Source organism: Arvicanthis niloticus, chromosome 1 (assembly GCF_011762505.2).
Source record: "Arvicanthis niloticus isolate mArvNil1 chromosome 1, mArvNil1.pat.X, whole genome shotgun sequence".
In the NCBI taxonomy this organism is placed as follows: Eukaryota; Metazoa; Chordata; class Mammalia; order Rodentia; family Muridae; genus Arvicanthis; species Arvicanthis niloticus.
Window position 1 is genome coordinate 52,524,369 of NC_047658.1, and position 13,374 is coordinate 52,537,742.

The 13,374-nt window shown below is 42.6% G+C and overlaps 1 protein-coding gene across 2 annotated transcripts in view; it reads right to left on the reverse strand.

The window, feature by feature from the left end:
* Positions 1–13,374, reverse strand: part of Sec11a (SEC11 homolog A, signal peptidase complex subunit) — a 28,528-nt gene that overhangs the window by 14,196 nt on the left and 958 nt on the right. For both annotated transcript variants that reach the window (XM_034524922.2, XM_034524930.2), the window contains exon 2: positions 5,041–5,150. In XM_034524922.2, coding sequence (XP_034380813.1) covers positions 5,041–5,150 — 110 coding nt within the window. The remainder of the gene's footprint in view (positions 1–5,040; positions 5,151–13,374) is intronic.

Consider the following 13,374-nt stretch of genomic DNA (forward strand, 5'->3'; position numbering starts at 1 on the left):
ACATTATGGGAATATATTAACTTTTTCTTATTAGAAAAGCATTTCTTCTCAAAGGTCATGATGACAGCCAGGCAGGAAATGACAAGGGCCTGAAATAGAACAGCAATAAAGGAGAAGAGAGAGGAAAACAATTGGTGGCCAATTAGACACGGCAGAATCAAGATTGACCCTTAGTTTGTGTCAAAGACAACTGAGCAGATGTGACAGTCACAGAAACAGGTTGGGGTGGGGGTCAAAATGAGTTGAATTTTATTTTTATCACTCAAAGAGCCAAGTGCCTGGTCAGTAGTCAGGTGAAGCTGTCCAGTGGAGCAAAATAAAAAACAAAAACCTAATGCTTTTGAAATTCTTATGTAGATACCAGTTTAAAACACATGGAAGTAGCTAGAAATAGCGGTAAATGTCTGTAATACCAGCACCCGGGAAGCAGAGGCAATAAAGCTGAGTTCAATGCTAACTCGAACTACATCCCAAGACCCCAAAATCAAAATGAGTAAAATAAAATATATAATGCATGTAGGAGAGGGTAGGGAGACATAGAAGAAAATATGCTTGCACGCCTCACATAAAAATGTCCCTGTGCAAAATAAGCCACAAAAAATGGTTCCACAGTTCCAAGCTGCCCTTTCAGAGGAAATGGGCTCAATTTCTAGTACCCACACTACAGCTCACAACCTCTCCAATTCTAGAGGATCTGATGCCCTCTTCTCACCTCCATAGGCACTGCATACACATGCTATAAAGACAGATGTGCAGGCAAAATACCTTTACACATAAAAGAGTAACATTTAAACATAACAAAAATTTAAAAAAGAAAATAGACTAATGCAAAAGAAATTTTAAATATTAAAAAGTCTGTAGTGATACCATTTCAAGTGTTGTTCTTATCACCATTATCATTGTTACCATCTGTGGGTAGGAAATGGAAATCCAGGCCTTCCCCAGGCTATGGAAGCATTTCACCACTGAACCACACCCCTGGCTTACAAGGATCATTTAAAAAAAAAAAAAAAACTAAGGAGAACTGTTTAAACATTAAATAAATTACTAGTAAACCTATTATCTGATTAAATAACACTTTTAATATGACAAACACATTTCCCCTCTCCCTTTTAAAAATGAGACAGGGTTTCAAGTAACCTTGGTTGGCCTTAAAATAGATGTGTAGCAGAAGATGATCTTGAACTTCTGACCTTTCTGCCTCCACCTCCCGAGTTCGAGATCAGAGGTATAAACTGACACACACACACACACACATTTTTTTTTTAATTTAATAATGGTATGGGTGCTTAACATGCACGAATGTATGTGTGTGTACCATGTGTATACCTGGTGCTCTCCGAGGCAAGTGGTGGTTTGGCAGCATTATCGACAGACTGGCTGGAACCATGTAGGCCAGGTTGGCATCAAACTCTGATCCTTCAGCTTCGGCCTTCTGAGTACTTGAATGACAGGTACAAGCCACCATATTCAACTATACTCTTAGTTTTTAACTGACACATTAAACACTGCATATTCTGGCACTGGAGTGTTGGAGATTGGTGCTACTGCTTTGTCCAGATGCTGAAGGTCCTTGTCTCCAGTTGGTTTTTGATCTATCAATAAAGGTATCAGTGGCCAATGGCTGGGCACGAGTTGGGACACTTAGAGTTGTTCGGGTAGGGCACAGGGAGAATCAAGGACTGGGGAAGAAGAAGAAAAAGCAATAGAAGAAGGAGACAAAGCTACCCAGCCATGTCAATTTTGGGGTAAGTAGCCACTGGCCACTTCCCTGACTGGTCCTGGGGTAGCAGGGGAAAGTCTAGGAGTGATCAGCCTTTGAAGTAGCGAAGACATTTTAAAATTAATTAGCGTGTGTGTGTGTGTGTGTGTGTGTGTGTGTGTGTGTGTGTGTGTGTATGTGTGTGTGTGTGTGTTACATTTTCAGATCCAAGATAGCTCCTGAGCCAGTGCTCGCCTGCAACTCACCAAGAGCACAAAGCTCACTGCAACACTGGAGATATGGCTCTTCCAAGTCTGATGACCTGAGTATTCACAGGTGGAAAGAACTGACTCCCACAAGTTATCCTATGACCTCTACATGTACATCTTGGCACATGTGCATCTAGACACATACGCAAATTAAATGTAATAAAAAACTTACATACTGGGGGGTGAGACTCAGACTTATTGGGCAGGGTGCCTGCCTGTCAAGCACAAAGCACCACATACTAGGTGCACTGGCAGAAGCACTTGAGAGAGGCAAAAGGATCAAAAGCTCAATGCCACGCCTGACTACATACAGAATTCAACTCAGCTTGAACTACAGGAGACCCCGTCGAAGGGGAAATGGGGGAAGCTAGGTGTGTTGATGCACACCTTTAATACCAGCACTTGGGAGGCAGAGGCAGAAGGGTCTCTGTGAGTTTGAGGCCAGCCTGGTGTACTTAGTAAGTTTCTGGAAACCCAGAACTACATAGAGAAACCCTGTCTCGAAAAACAAAGCAAAGCAAAATAAAGACAAAACAAAAAAAAAGAAAAATAAGAAAAAAAAAAAAAGCAGCAGAGGCAGGAAAGCTGTGAATTTGTGCCTTGCCACCAGGTCTAAAGAAAAAAATAGCCTGAAAGGAGGAACCGCTGCAGAGAAAGCCAACTCATGATTCTGTGGCCAGGAAGAGCTTCCACTGATGAACCATCCCAACACTGAGGGAAGAGGACATGACACAGCCGGAAGATATTGGGAGCTAGCCCAGTGAGCACCAAGATTGGTTATTTCAGATTTCATTCTCTTCAGTGGAGGTATTTAACCTCAAGGACTTAATATCTGCTTGTGATCAGATATTCCCTAGGAGGGCTCGTGCCAACCCAGAGTTTACCCTCTGGGCTTTGATAAAGCTAGTGAATTCTGAGAATAAGGAAAAAAAAAAAACAAAACACTCTCCTATGACTTATTATATTAACTGAAATTTCAGATTATAAGCAAAACCTCCTTTCCTACTGCCGAGATAGGGCATGCCACTTAATATACAGAGCAGACTGGCTTCAAACCTGCAGAGGTCCTCTGTTCCTGAATGCTGGCATAAATGCATGCCCCACACACTAGCTGAAAGCTAATTTTTTTTTTTCTGTTACATGTATACAGCTGTTTAAAACAACAACAACAAAACCTACCCAGGGATGATGGTACATATGAAGGCAGATTGAAGATCAATCCACATTCAAGGCCAGCCTGGTCTACAAAATAAGTTCCAGGCTTGCCAGGGATAAACAGCAAGACCCTGCCTCAAATACTGAGACCAAACACCAAAAGTACTGACCTAATTTTGCTGAGTATTAGTCAGCAATAGAGCATTCACCTAGTACACAGGGAGGTCCCTAGGTTCTGCCTTCAACACTGGAAACATCTGTCCAGAGTATTACCTTATTTTAATCTGGTCCTAAGGCCCCAATTTTGAAGTAGAGAGCTTTAATTTGTGCTGCCTTCTAGCACTAAAGGAAGGCACCACACCATGGTGAGGAAGTGCAGGGTCATGGAGTTCCTTTGGGAGATTTCTTCTGGGGCTATTTCAAACTCAGTCCTCTTTAGCAGAGGTTTGAAGGACAGTTATCAGGAGCTGACTGAGACTGCTGGAATAAATGGGGAACTGGACTGGAGGACTTGATTTTAAAAACTGATAGCTTATATGGTTGATGTATACCTATAATCTTAGCACTTTGAAGTTTGAGGCAGAGGACCATAAATTCAATGCCAACATAGACGAGACTATTAAAAAAAGAAAGAAAAAGAATGCAGGTAAAATTCTAATATTCTTAGCATAACAAACAATGGAGAATGGAGAGCCTTGTGAAAGTGACAGGCATCCTTACGGTGGTGATTGTGGTGCATTTGAAGCTATATGCTTACCAAAGATATACCAAGTTCTGTACCTTTAAATTATAGGTATACTGAGATTATAGGTATACTGCTTTTTGCATATCAGTCATACCTCAATGAAGTCCTGAAGAAGAAAGGATCTCAACTCTAGGTAACAGAACAGTTCTAGTTCCTTCACATTTGCACTGTCCTCGCTCCAGGAAGGACTTGAGAGGTTACAAAATGAATCCCCAAATAGAACAGAACTATAATGATCCAATTAAATAACCACAGTAATGTCCCAAAAATTAGTTGCTAAATTAGGTTTTCAAATCTTTAAGATTTATCAGTACAAAGATCAGAACTGAAACGAGGTAGGGAGAAACTTCAGTACTATCACTTCAAAGACTAGATTATTACCCTCAAAATTCCTGGAGTCTACTTTAGAAATGATATTTAAAGGTCAACAGAAAATATGAAGGTACTTAGTGATGCTTCCAGCACTGAGAACATAATGCAGGAGAACTCTGATATGGAGGAACTGTAGAGCCTAGTGTGCTAAGTTCTAGGCTTGATATACCAAACACAGGAATGCTAAAGACAGAGGAATCCGAGGAAAACAAAGGACACTGAATAAAGTACATTCTCTTAAGGGATGAGCCAAAAATGAAGTTCAAATGAAAGTCTTTAGGGTTCTCATGAGACTGGCCTTGAACTCCTGAGTGCTGAGATTATAGGCATGAGCCACCAAATCCAGCACATAGCCACCTATAGGATAGTAGGGTTGGGAGTGGTGACCAGAGAAATAGCTCAGGAGCTGAGGACACACACTGCTCTTACAGAGGACCTGAGTTTGATATGCATTTTGGGCAGCCAATAACCACCTGTTTGTCTTCTGGACTCCATGGGTACTTACATTCACATGCAAACACACACACACACACACACACACACACACACACACACACACACACACACGCCTACTCCCAATTAAACACAGTTGTTTTTAAAGAAAAGGATACAGGTCCTTAGGGAATGGGAACATCTCCCATGATAGTTCTCACAATTGAGTAGCAACTAATTTCCTTTCAAGCTCTCTCCTAGGTAACAGTTTCTAAGGAACTGGTACACAACTATTTATTTAATACGTCTACTTGTCTCCCAAGTAATCCCATGCAATTCTGTGTCCTGAAAAGGAATCTTGTTACCTGAGCACCACTACAATTGGACTCTCACTTCCGGTTATCACCATCAGTCCCTTCCAGATCATTAGTGCCGAGGAGACAATCATTCCAAAATTTAGGACTTGGTAGTACAGCTGTAAGAACAAAGAGAAGGAATCAGACCCACAACTATTCTCAACCAGGAAAGAAAATGACAGTAGCTATCATTGAACTTAAAAGTTCAAGCAGCCAAGCTGGGATGCAGCTCAGTTGATGCACTGCTTGCCCAGCAGGTACAAGCCAGGTTTACTCCCCAGTACTGCATGAAACCAGCTATGCAGACTCATGCCTATACCCTAGTCTGCAGGAGGTGAAGTCAGGAGACCATAAAAAGATCATCCTCATCAGGCTGCTTACAGAGTTCCAGGCCTTCCTTAGCACTTGGGAGACAGAGGCAGGCGGATTTCGGAGTTCAAGGATACCCTGGACTACAGAGAGAGTACCAGGACACACAAGGCTACACAGAGAAACCGTGTCGAAAAACCAAAAGAAAATAATTCATAACATAAAAAAATTTAAGGTCTCAGCTGGATAAATGGCTCAGTGGTTAAGAACACTTTGCTCTCCTAAAGGACCAGAGTTCACTTCCTAGCAGCACATGGTGGCTCACAATCATCTGTAACTCCAGGTCTTGGATATTAGGTAGCCTCTTCAGACCATCTGTGGGCACCAAGCATATACATGGCATATGCACATTCATACATACATTCAGACAAAACACTCATACACATAAAATGAAGTTTTTTTTTTAAAAAAGAGAAAACCTTAAAAGAATGAGGATGTATGTTTCTGTGAGAAGTTACTCCTCCACTCACATCGGTCCTCCCCTTCCCTTTAGCACACGCACGGCCCCACACTGACTAGAGCTGCTGACTCTGAGATTCAGCTAATCAGTATCAACTTCAATTTTAGGAGAGTGTTTAAGTTTCTTTTCCTGAGTGTGATGAAGTGACAAAGGCAACTCAAAGTATAAAAGAAAAGGCTCCTTAGCACTCACAATTCAAATCAACAGTCCTTCACTCTGGGGAAGTCAAAACAGCAGAAGCCAAGAAGCTGCTTGTATTCCAGCCACAGCCAGGAAACAGGGAGACAAAAAGCTTGCATATATTCAGTGGGCTTTGTCCATTTTGTGCAGTTTGTGATCCTCTGGCTAGGGAATGGTCCCACCCATAATTAAAAAGTCTGTTTTCCACATCAACTAACTCAGTCAAGATAATCAATCCCCCATAGGCATACCCTCAGGTAAGTCAAGCTGACAAGCTACACTAACCAGCACATACAGAAAAGTTAAAGTCCTTTGCAGTGTGTTTGTGGAGCTGCTAGTTCCTTAAAAAGGACTAGTAAGATAGTCTTGGGCACAAGGTAGACAAGAGCACATGATGCTAAACAAACATCCTGTCTGAGCAAAGTGTCAGACATCAGACAGTCTTATTCTTTCATTCCTTTTCTTCTTTTCCTGCCAAGAGATTTTACTCAAAATTCAAACATACAGCTTCTACTTCTGGCTGCTTTCCCTACATCTGAATGCTTATGAACATACATTATCAACAACAATAAAAAAGCCATTTTTATCTATCTGGTATTGGAAGAAATAAGTTACCCAACCTCATTCCATTTGGCCACATCAAGCTATTAGGAAGAAATGGTGACATGTGTACAAGAACAACCACAGAATTGAATTGTCCTTTCTAAGAAGTGACCAGACCAGTCTGTTCCTTGTCATCCAAGGTCAAACCCTAAAAGAATGTTATTAAGCCCAAAGAAACACTGACCATTCCACACACCTATCATCCCTGCACTGGGAGGCTGATGGAAGAGGATCACCAGTTGAAGGGTTACTCTGGGCTTCATGAGACTATCTCAAATGAGAGAGAGAGAGAGAGAGAGAGAGAGAGAGAGAGAGAGAGAGAGAGAGAGACAGAGAGAGAGAGAGACAGAGAGACAGAGACAGACACGGGGTGGAGGGGAATAGAATTCACATTTAAGCTCCTTTCAGCTAGGCAAGGCAGAGCATGTCTGTAACCTTAGCATTTGAGAGGCTAAAGCAGAAAATTACTAAGGCTGGGCTCAGCTGGTAAAGTACTTGCCTAGCAAGCACAAAGCCCTGGGTTAGACTACAACTATGCATACACTGGGTATGATAACACACACCCAGCCCTGGGGAGATGGAGGCAGGAGGATCAGAGGTTCACATCCACCCCCACTACAGGAATCTTCCTCAATGGCTCTTCCACCTTATTCTTTGAGGCAATGTCTCCCAATCAAATCCACAGCTCACTGACATGGCTACTCATACTCATGAGCTGTTCAGGCCATCTCCTTAGCTCTCCACCTCCAACACTGGAATTGCAAGCCCATGGCTACATTTACCCAGCATTCAGCATTCTTGTGGGTACTGGGAATCCTGGATCTGGCCCTGTTGTTTACCTAGCATGCACTTTAACCATCCAGTCATTTCACCAGAAAGTTCATTGAAACCTGAATGAAAATAAAAATACAACACAAAAATGTGTAGGCTATACCTACCTACAAAAGCAATCTATAGAGAAAATCTTGTAACTGTAAAGGTTGATTTTGTTAAGAAGTCATCATGGTCTCAGCACTTGGGAGGTAGGGCACCAGCTCTCTGGCATCCAGTTTTGTGAAGCTGGAGCAATGTTTAATGTTCTCCAGGGAGTTACATGTATTGAATCAGTAACCCACAAATTCTGTGGCTAGAATTCTTCTACATAGTGCACATATTCTCTTCAGGCAAAACACTCATACACACAAAACAAAAGAGGTTTTTAAAAGTCCAAAGAAAAAGATGGCCTAGTGGGTAGTTAAGCAACTATGATGAGTCAGATTGATGCTATCAGTTCTCAGACATGGAATCAAGTCACATCCTGACCAACATCCTTGAGTCCCTAAAAAGTCTCAAACAAGGCCAAACACATGGGCTCATGTCTATAATCCTAGCACTTGGGAGATGGAGGCATGAGAATCCTCAGGAATTCACCAAGAATCACCAGGCTGCTCTACATAAAGAACTCCAAGCCAGCCCAGTCTACAGAGTGAGACTCTGTCTCAGAGGAACACATAGAGAATTCTCACATTTATAACCATTCTATAGAAACCCCATCAAGTTTGTTGAGTAGTCAAAGTTCTCAGATGGTATGGTGGTTTGAATATGCTTGGCCCATAGGGAGTGGCACTGCTTGGAGGAAGTGTGTCACTGTGGGGGCGGGCTTTGGAGGTCTCCTTCTGTGCTCAGGCTCCTCCCTATACAGTGTAGAAGAGAGCTTCCCTCTAGCTGCCTGAGAATGCCAGTCTTCTGGCTGCTTTTGGATCAAAATATAGGACTCTTGGCTCTAGCACCACGTTTGCCTAGATTGCCGCCATGCTTCCTGTTATGATAGTGAACTAACTGAACCTCTGAAACTGTAAGCCAGCCCCAAGTAAACATTGTCCTTTATAAGAGTTGCCTTGGTCATGGTGTCTTTTCACAGCAATAAAACTCAAATTAAGACAGCTTGTATATTAAGAGTATAGGTTGGGGGAAGCGAATCCCAGAATAGAAGGTTATGTATCTATTGCTGAACACACCATGAACTTTGAACCATGCAAGCTTCCAAAGGAGGGAAGCAACCAACAGTCCTAACCAGTTACCTATCCATGAACCACAACAGTGACCACCATGGGACAGTCACAGTTACCATACCCATGAACCACAACAGTTTCCACCATGGGACAGTCACAATTACCATAACCATGAACCACAACAGTGACCACCATGGGACAGTCACAGTAAGAATGAAGTAGTGGCACACATACCTTAGTGGTAACCAACAGCTCTCTAACTGGACTTATGACTCACCCAACAAGAGAAAAATCACAATTGCTACTGGAAACCTAGCCAACTACCCAGGGCTAGTGAAGTCATGCAACTTAGAGAACCTACAACCACCACTTTACTAAAACAGCCTAATCTCTAACTATTTCTGAGCATTTGTGTTTATACCCACAGGCAAGTGTAGTCTTCAGCCCTCACTTCTCTTTGTAATAGACAAGGACCATTACAGAAAACTATAACTGATCACAATGCAGAGTTGTGGAGCCCAGTTCCAACAGATACATCTACATCACAACTTCTGCACCTAAGGCTCAAGGATCACTGTGAAAGAAGATAAGAGCCAGAGGATCAGGAAGTGTGTTGTGAGATTGTGTCAGAAGCTACACCTATGAAGTCTCACAAGCTTGACAAAGCTCACGAGGCCCCAACCCTAGAAAAAGAACTACAGGCAACTAAGGAAAGCGGATAATCAGAAAATAATCTTCCCCAGGAAAAAAGTAGACTAACTGGTTATCCAATACTAAATGGTCAGCCCTCATCTTAGGGTTTCATTGCTCTGAAGAGACACCATGACCACAGCAACTCTTTTTTTTTTTTTTTTTTTTTTTTTGGTTTTTCGAGACAGGGTTTCTCTGTGTAGCCTTGGCTGTCCTGGAACTCACTCTATAGACCAGGCTGGCCTCGAACTCAGAAATCCGCCTGCCTCTGCCTCCCAAGTGCTGGGATTAAAGGCGCCACCGCCCGGCCCACAGCAACTCTTTTTTTTTTGTTGTTTTTTTTTGAGACAGGGTTTCTCTGTATAGCCTTGGCTGTCCTCGAACTCACTCGGTAGACCAGGCTGGCCTCGAACTCAGAAATCTGCCTGCCTCTGCCTCCCAAGTGCTGGGATTAAAGGTGTGCACCATCACTGCCCGGCTCCACAGCAACTCTTAAAAAGGAAAATATTTAATTAGTGCTGGCTTACAGTTTCAAAGGTTTAGTCCATTATCATCATGGCAGGAAGCGTGGCAGGGTGCAGGCACACATGGTGCTAGAGGAGCTGAGAATTCTACACCTTGATCTACATGCAGAAGGGCTCTGTACCCCACTGAGTATAGCTTGAGCATAGACTTCAAAGACCCCCCCACCCCCGTGACATACTTCCAACAAAGCCACACTCACTCTGACATGGCCACATCTCCTATTAGTGCCATTCCTATGGGCCAAGCATTCAAACACAGGAGTTTATGGGGGCCATTCCTATTCCACCACAGCCCTCCAAACATACTAATACAAGCAATATGATATAGACTGAGCAGTTTGTATTCATGCATTAGAAACACACACACTCAGTTATATGTAACAATTAAATAAAGAGGTCATGAGTTTTAAAGAAGCAAAGGAGGTGCACGAAAGGGTTTGCAGGAAAGAAAATGGGGGCAATTATATAATATGTAGTAGTTACATACAAATCTCAAAAAATATATTATCAAAAAGTAAAAAAGGGGGGATTTATACTTATAAATTTAGTACTGTCTTAACTTTTTGTGTGTTCTGTGCTATAGAAGCTTGTGCATTTGTGTGGTATACACAGGTGTGCAGATGAATTTATCCACGTGGGCATGTGCAGAGGCCAGGAGTCAATACTGGGAGTCTTCTTCAATTGCTCTTGGCCTTAATGTTTGAGACCATCTCTCACTGAACTTAAAGAGTTTGTCATTTCAGTTCAAAAGTCTGGCTGGCAGGTCCATGAGGATCCACCTGTGTTAGCCCCCCTATCTTAGTTAAGGTTTCTATTGCTATAAAGAGACACCATGACTATAGAAACTCTTATAAAAGAAAATATTTAACTGGGGGGGGGGGGGCTGGCTTACAGTTTCAGAAGTTTAATCTTTTATCATCATGGTGGGAAGCATGGTGGTGTATGGGAGACGTGGTGCTGGAGAAGGGACTGAGAAGTCTACATATTGATCCACAGTTGTGTGCCACTGTCTTTCTTAATCCCCCTTCCATAACATGTTAATGACATGGTATTAACCTTTTTAGAAGGATTTATTAACCTTTTTAGAAATAGATAAACTCTACAAATTTGGGATTCATGGATCAACAAAAGCCCTAGCTGGGACTGGAGAATGACTCAGTGGTTAAGAGCACTGGCTGTTCTTCCAGAGGACCCAGATTCAATTCCCAGCACCCACATGGCAGTTCAACAACTGCCTGCAATTCCAGTTCCAGGGGATCTGACACCCTCACACAGACATATATAGAGTCAAAACACCAATGCACATAAAATAAAAATAAATTTTAAACAAACAAACAAACAAACAAAAGCCCTAGTTAAAAGGTGATCTTGACGTGTGTGTGTGTCTATGGAGAGATGGCTCAGAGAATTAAGGTGTCGGGCTGATGTCCAGGACCCATAGGATGGGAAGAAGAGAACCAAATCCCAGAAGTCATCCTTTAACCCTTTAAATCTGGACACACACACCCCAATCTCCACTTTCAAAGTGCTGGGACTGCAGCATGGTACCACCATAGATTTCAGTTGTAGGGTTTTGATTGGTTGGTTGTTTTTGTCTCTTTTGGGGACAAGATTTTGATTTTAACGACATGCCACTCTTCAATTATGTTGCCCAGGTTAGCTCCATCTTCCAAATGCTGGGATTATAGATGTGTACTATCATCCTTTGTTCAAGGAAAAGCTATCTTTCAAAAAGCCACGTGCAAACAACAGCATAGCTCAGCTGGTAAAGGTGTTTGCTGCCAAGCCTGACGCCCTTAGTTCAATCCCTGGGCCTCTGGCAGAAAGAACTGACTCTGACAAGTCAATCTCTAACTTTCACGTGTATGCCAAGGTACACTCACCCATACACATATATGCACACACAAAATAAATATACCTTAAAAGGGAGGGCAGTAGCCAGAGAGCTCAGCTTGTAAGCTCATGGACCCGCTACTCTGGGGTACCTGAAATTGCAGGAACAAGCAAGACCCTATCTCAAGAAGGTGGTAGAAGAGAACCAACTCTCAAAAGTTGTCCTCTGTCACATGCAGTCTGTAACTGTGTATACCCGAATTCACACACACTTAATAATAACAAAAAATAAGTAAAGGGCTGGAGACACAGCTTAGTGTTGAGAGCACTTGCTACTCTTGCAAAAGACCTAGGTTTGGTTTCCAGTATCTACATGGCAGCTTACAATTGTAAATCCAATTCCACAGGACCTGATGTCTTCTGGCCTTGCCCAGCAGCAGACATATACATGGTGAACATATACACCTTTTTAAAAGTAAAAAAAAAAAAAAAATAAAAACAAGGGTTACAGGTATAATTTATTGGTAGAGCACATGCTTAGAAACTGAAAGACCAAGCTGGGGTTGTGAAGGCAGTGGTGTGTGCTTTTAAATTCTAGCACTTGGGAGGCAGAGGCAGAGAGAGTTCCAGGCTCTGGCCTGGTCTACAGAATGAGTTCAAGAACAGGAAGAGAAACTCTGTCTTACAACAAAGATCATGAAAGGCCCTGGGTATGATCACCAGCAATACACATACACAAAATTTCTCTTCTGGGAATGAATTAAGAGGGGAGTGGTGTCACCTGGCCAGGCAATATGCCTTCAATCCCAGTATCTGGGAGGCAGAGGCGGAGGCAGGTAGATCTGTTTCCAAACCAGCTGGTCTACACATGAGGCCTTATCTCAAAAAAAAAAAAAAAAAAAAAAAAGAAAGAGCGAGCGAGCGAGCTCGGCAGTGATGGCACATGCCTTTAATGCCAGCACTTGGGAGGCAGAGGCAGGTGGATTTCTGAGTTCGAGGCCAGCCTGGTCTACAGAGTGAGTTCCAGGACAGCCAGGGCTATACAGAGAAACCCTGTCTCGAAAAACCAAAAGAAAGAAAAAGAGAAGATGGTTATTTACCCTGATATGCAAAGTGTAGCACTCAAGAGGCAAAAGCAGGTGTCCAGTTCAAGGCCAGCTTGGGCTACACAGTGAGTTCCAGGGGCTACATATGGAGACTTTGCTTTACAATGGACAGACAGTCATGCTAGCCAGTGATGCCATATATCTATAAATTTACCTCTCACGAGGCTGAGGCAGGAGGACTGCATAGCAAGACTCTGTCTCAAAATTAAGTAATAAAAAATAAGGTCTTTCAAAATTAGGGAGTGCGGCTCTGGTAGCCTGTGATGAATGCAAGGCCCTGGGATTGATCCCTGACACCAAAATACAAGTCCATACACACAAAAGCCAGTTAAGTGACAGCTACTCCTTGAAGCTGTTCTGACTGGAATGTCTCACAATTTTGTAGGCATGTCTAAGAAGAGACAGGCCTACTTTTTCTATGTAATAATTATAAACAGTGCAAAACAAATGTCCTATTCTAAAAAAAAATCTTTAAATCTTTAAATACCAAATACCAAAATGCTGAGGGGGGCGGGGGGCGGAGGGAGATAGATATGAGGGGAGGGAAGGTCAATTGCTACCAGAACATTTGGTTCAGGTGACAAAAA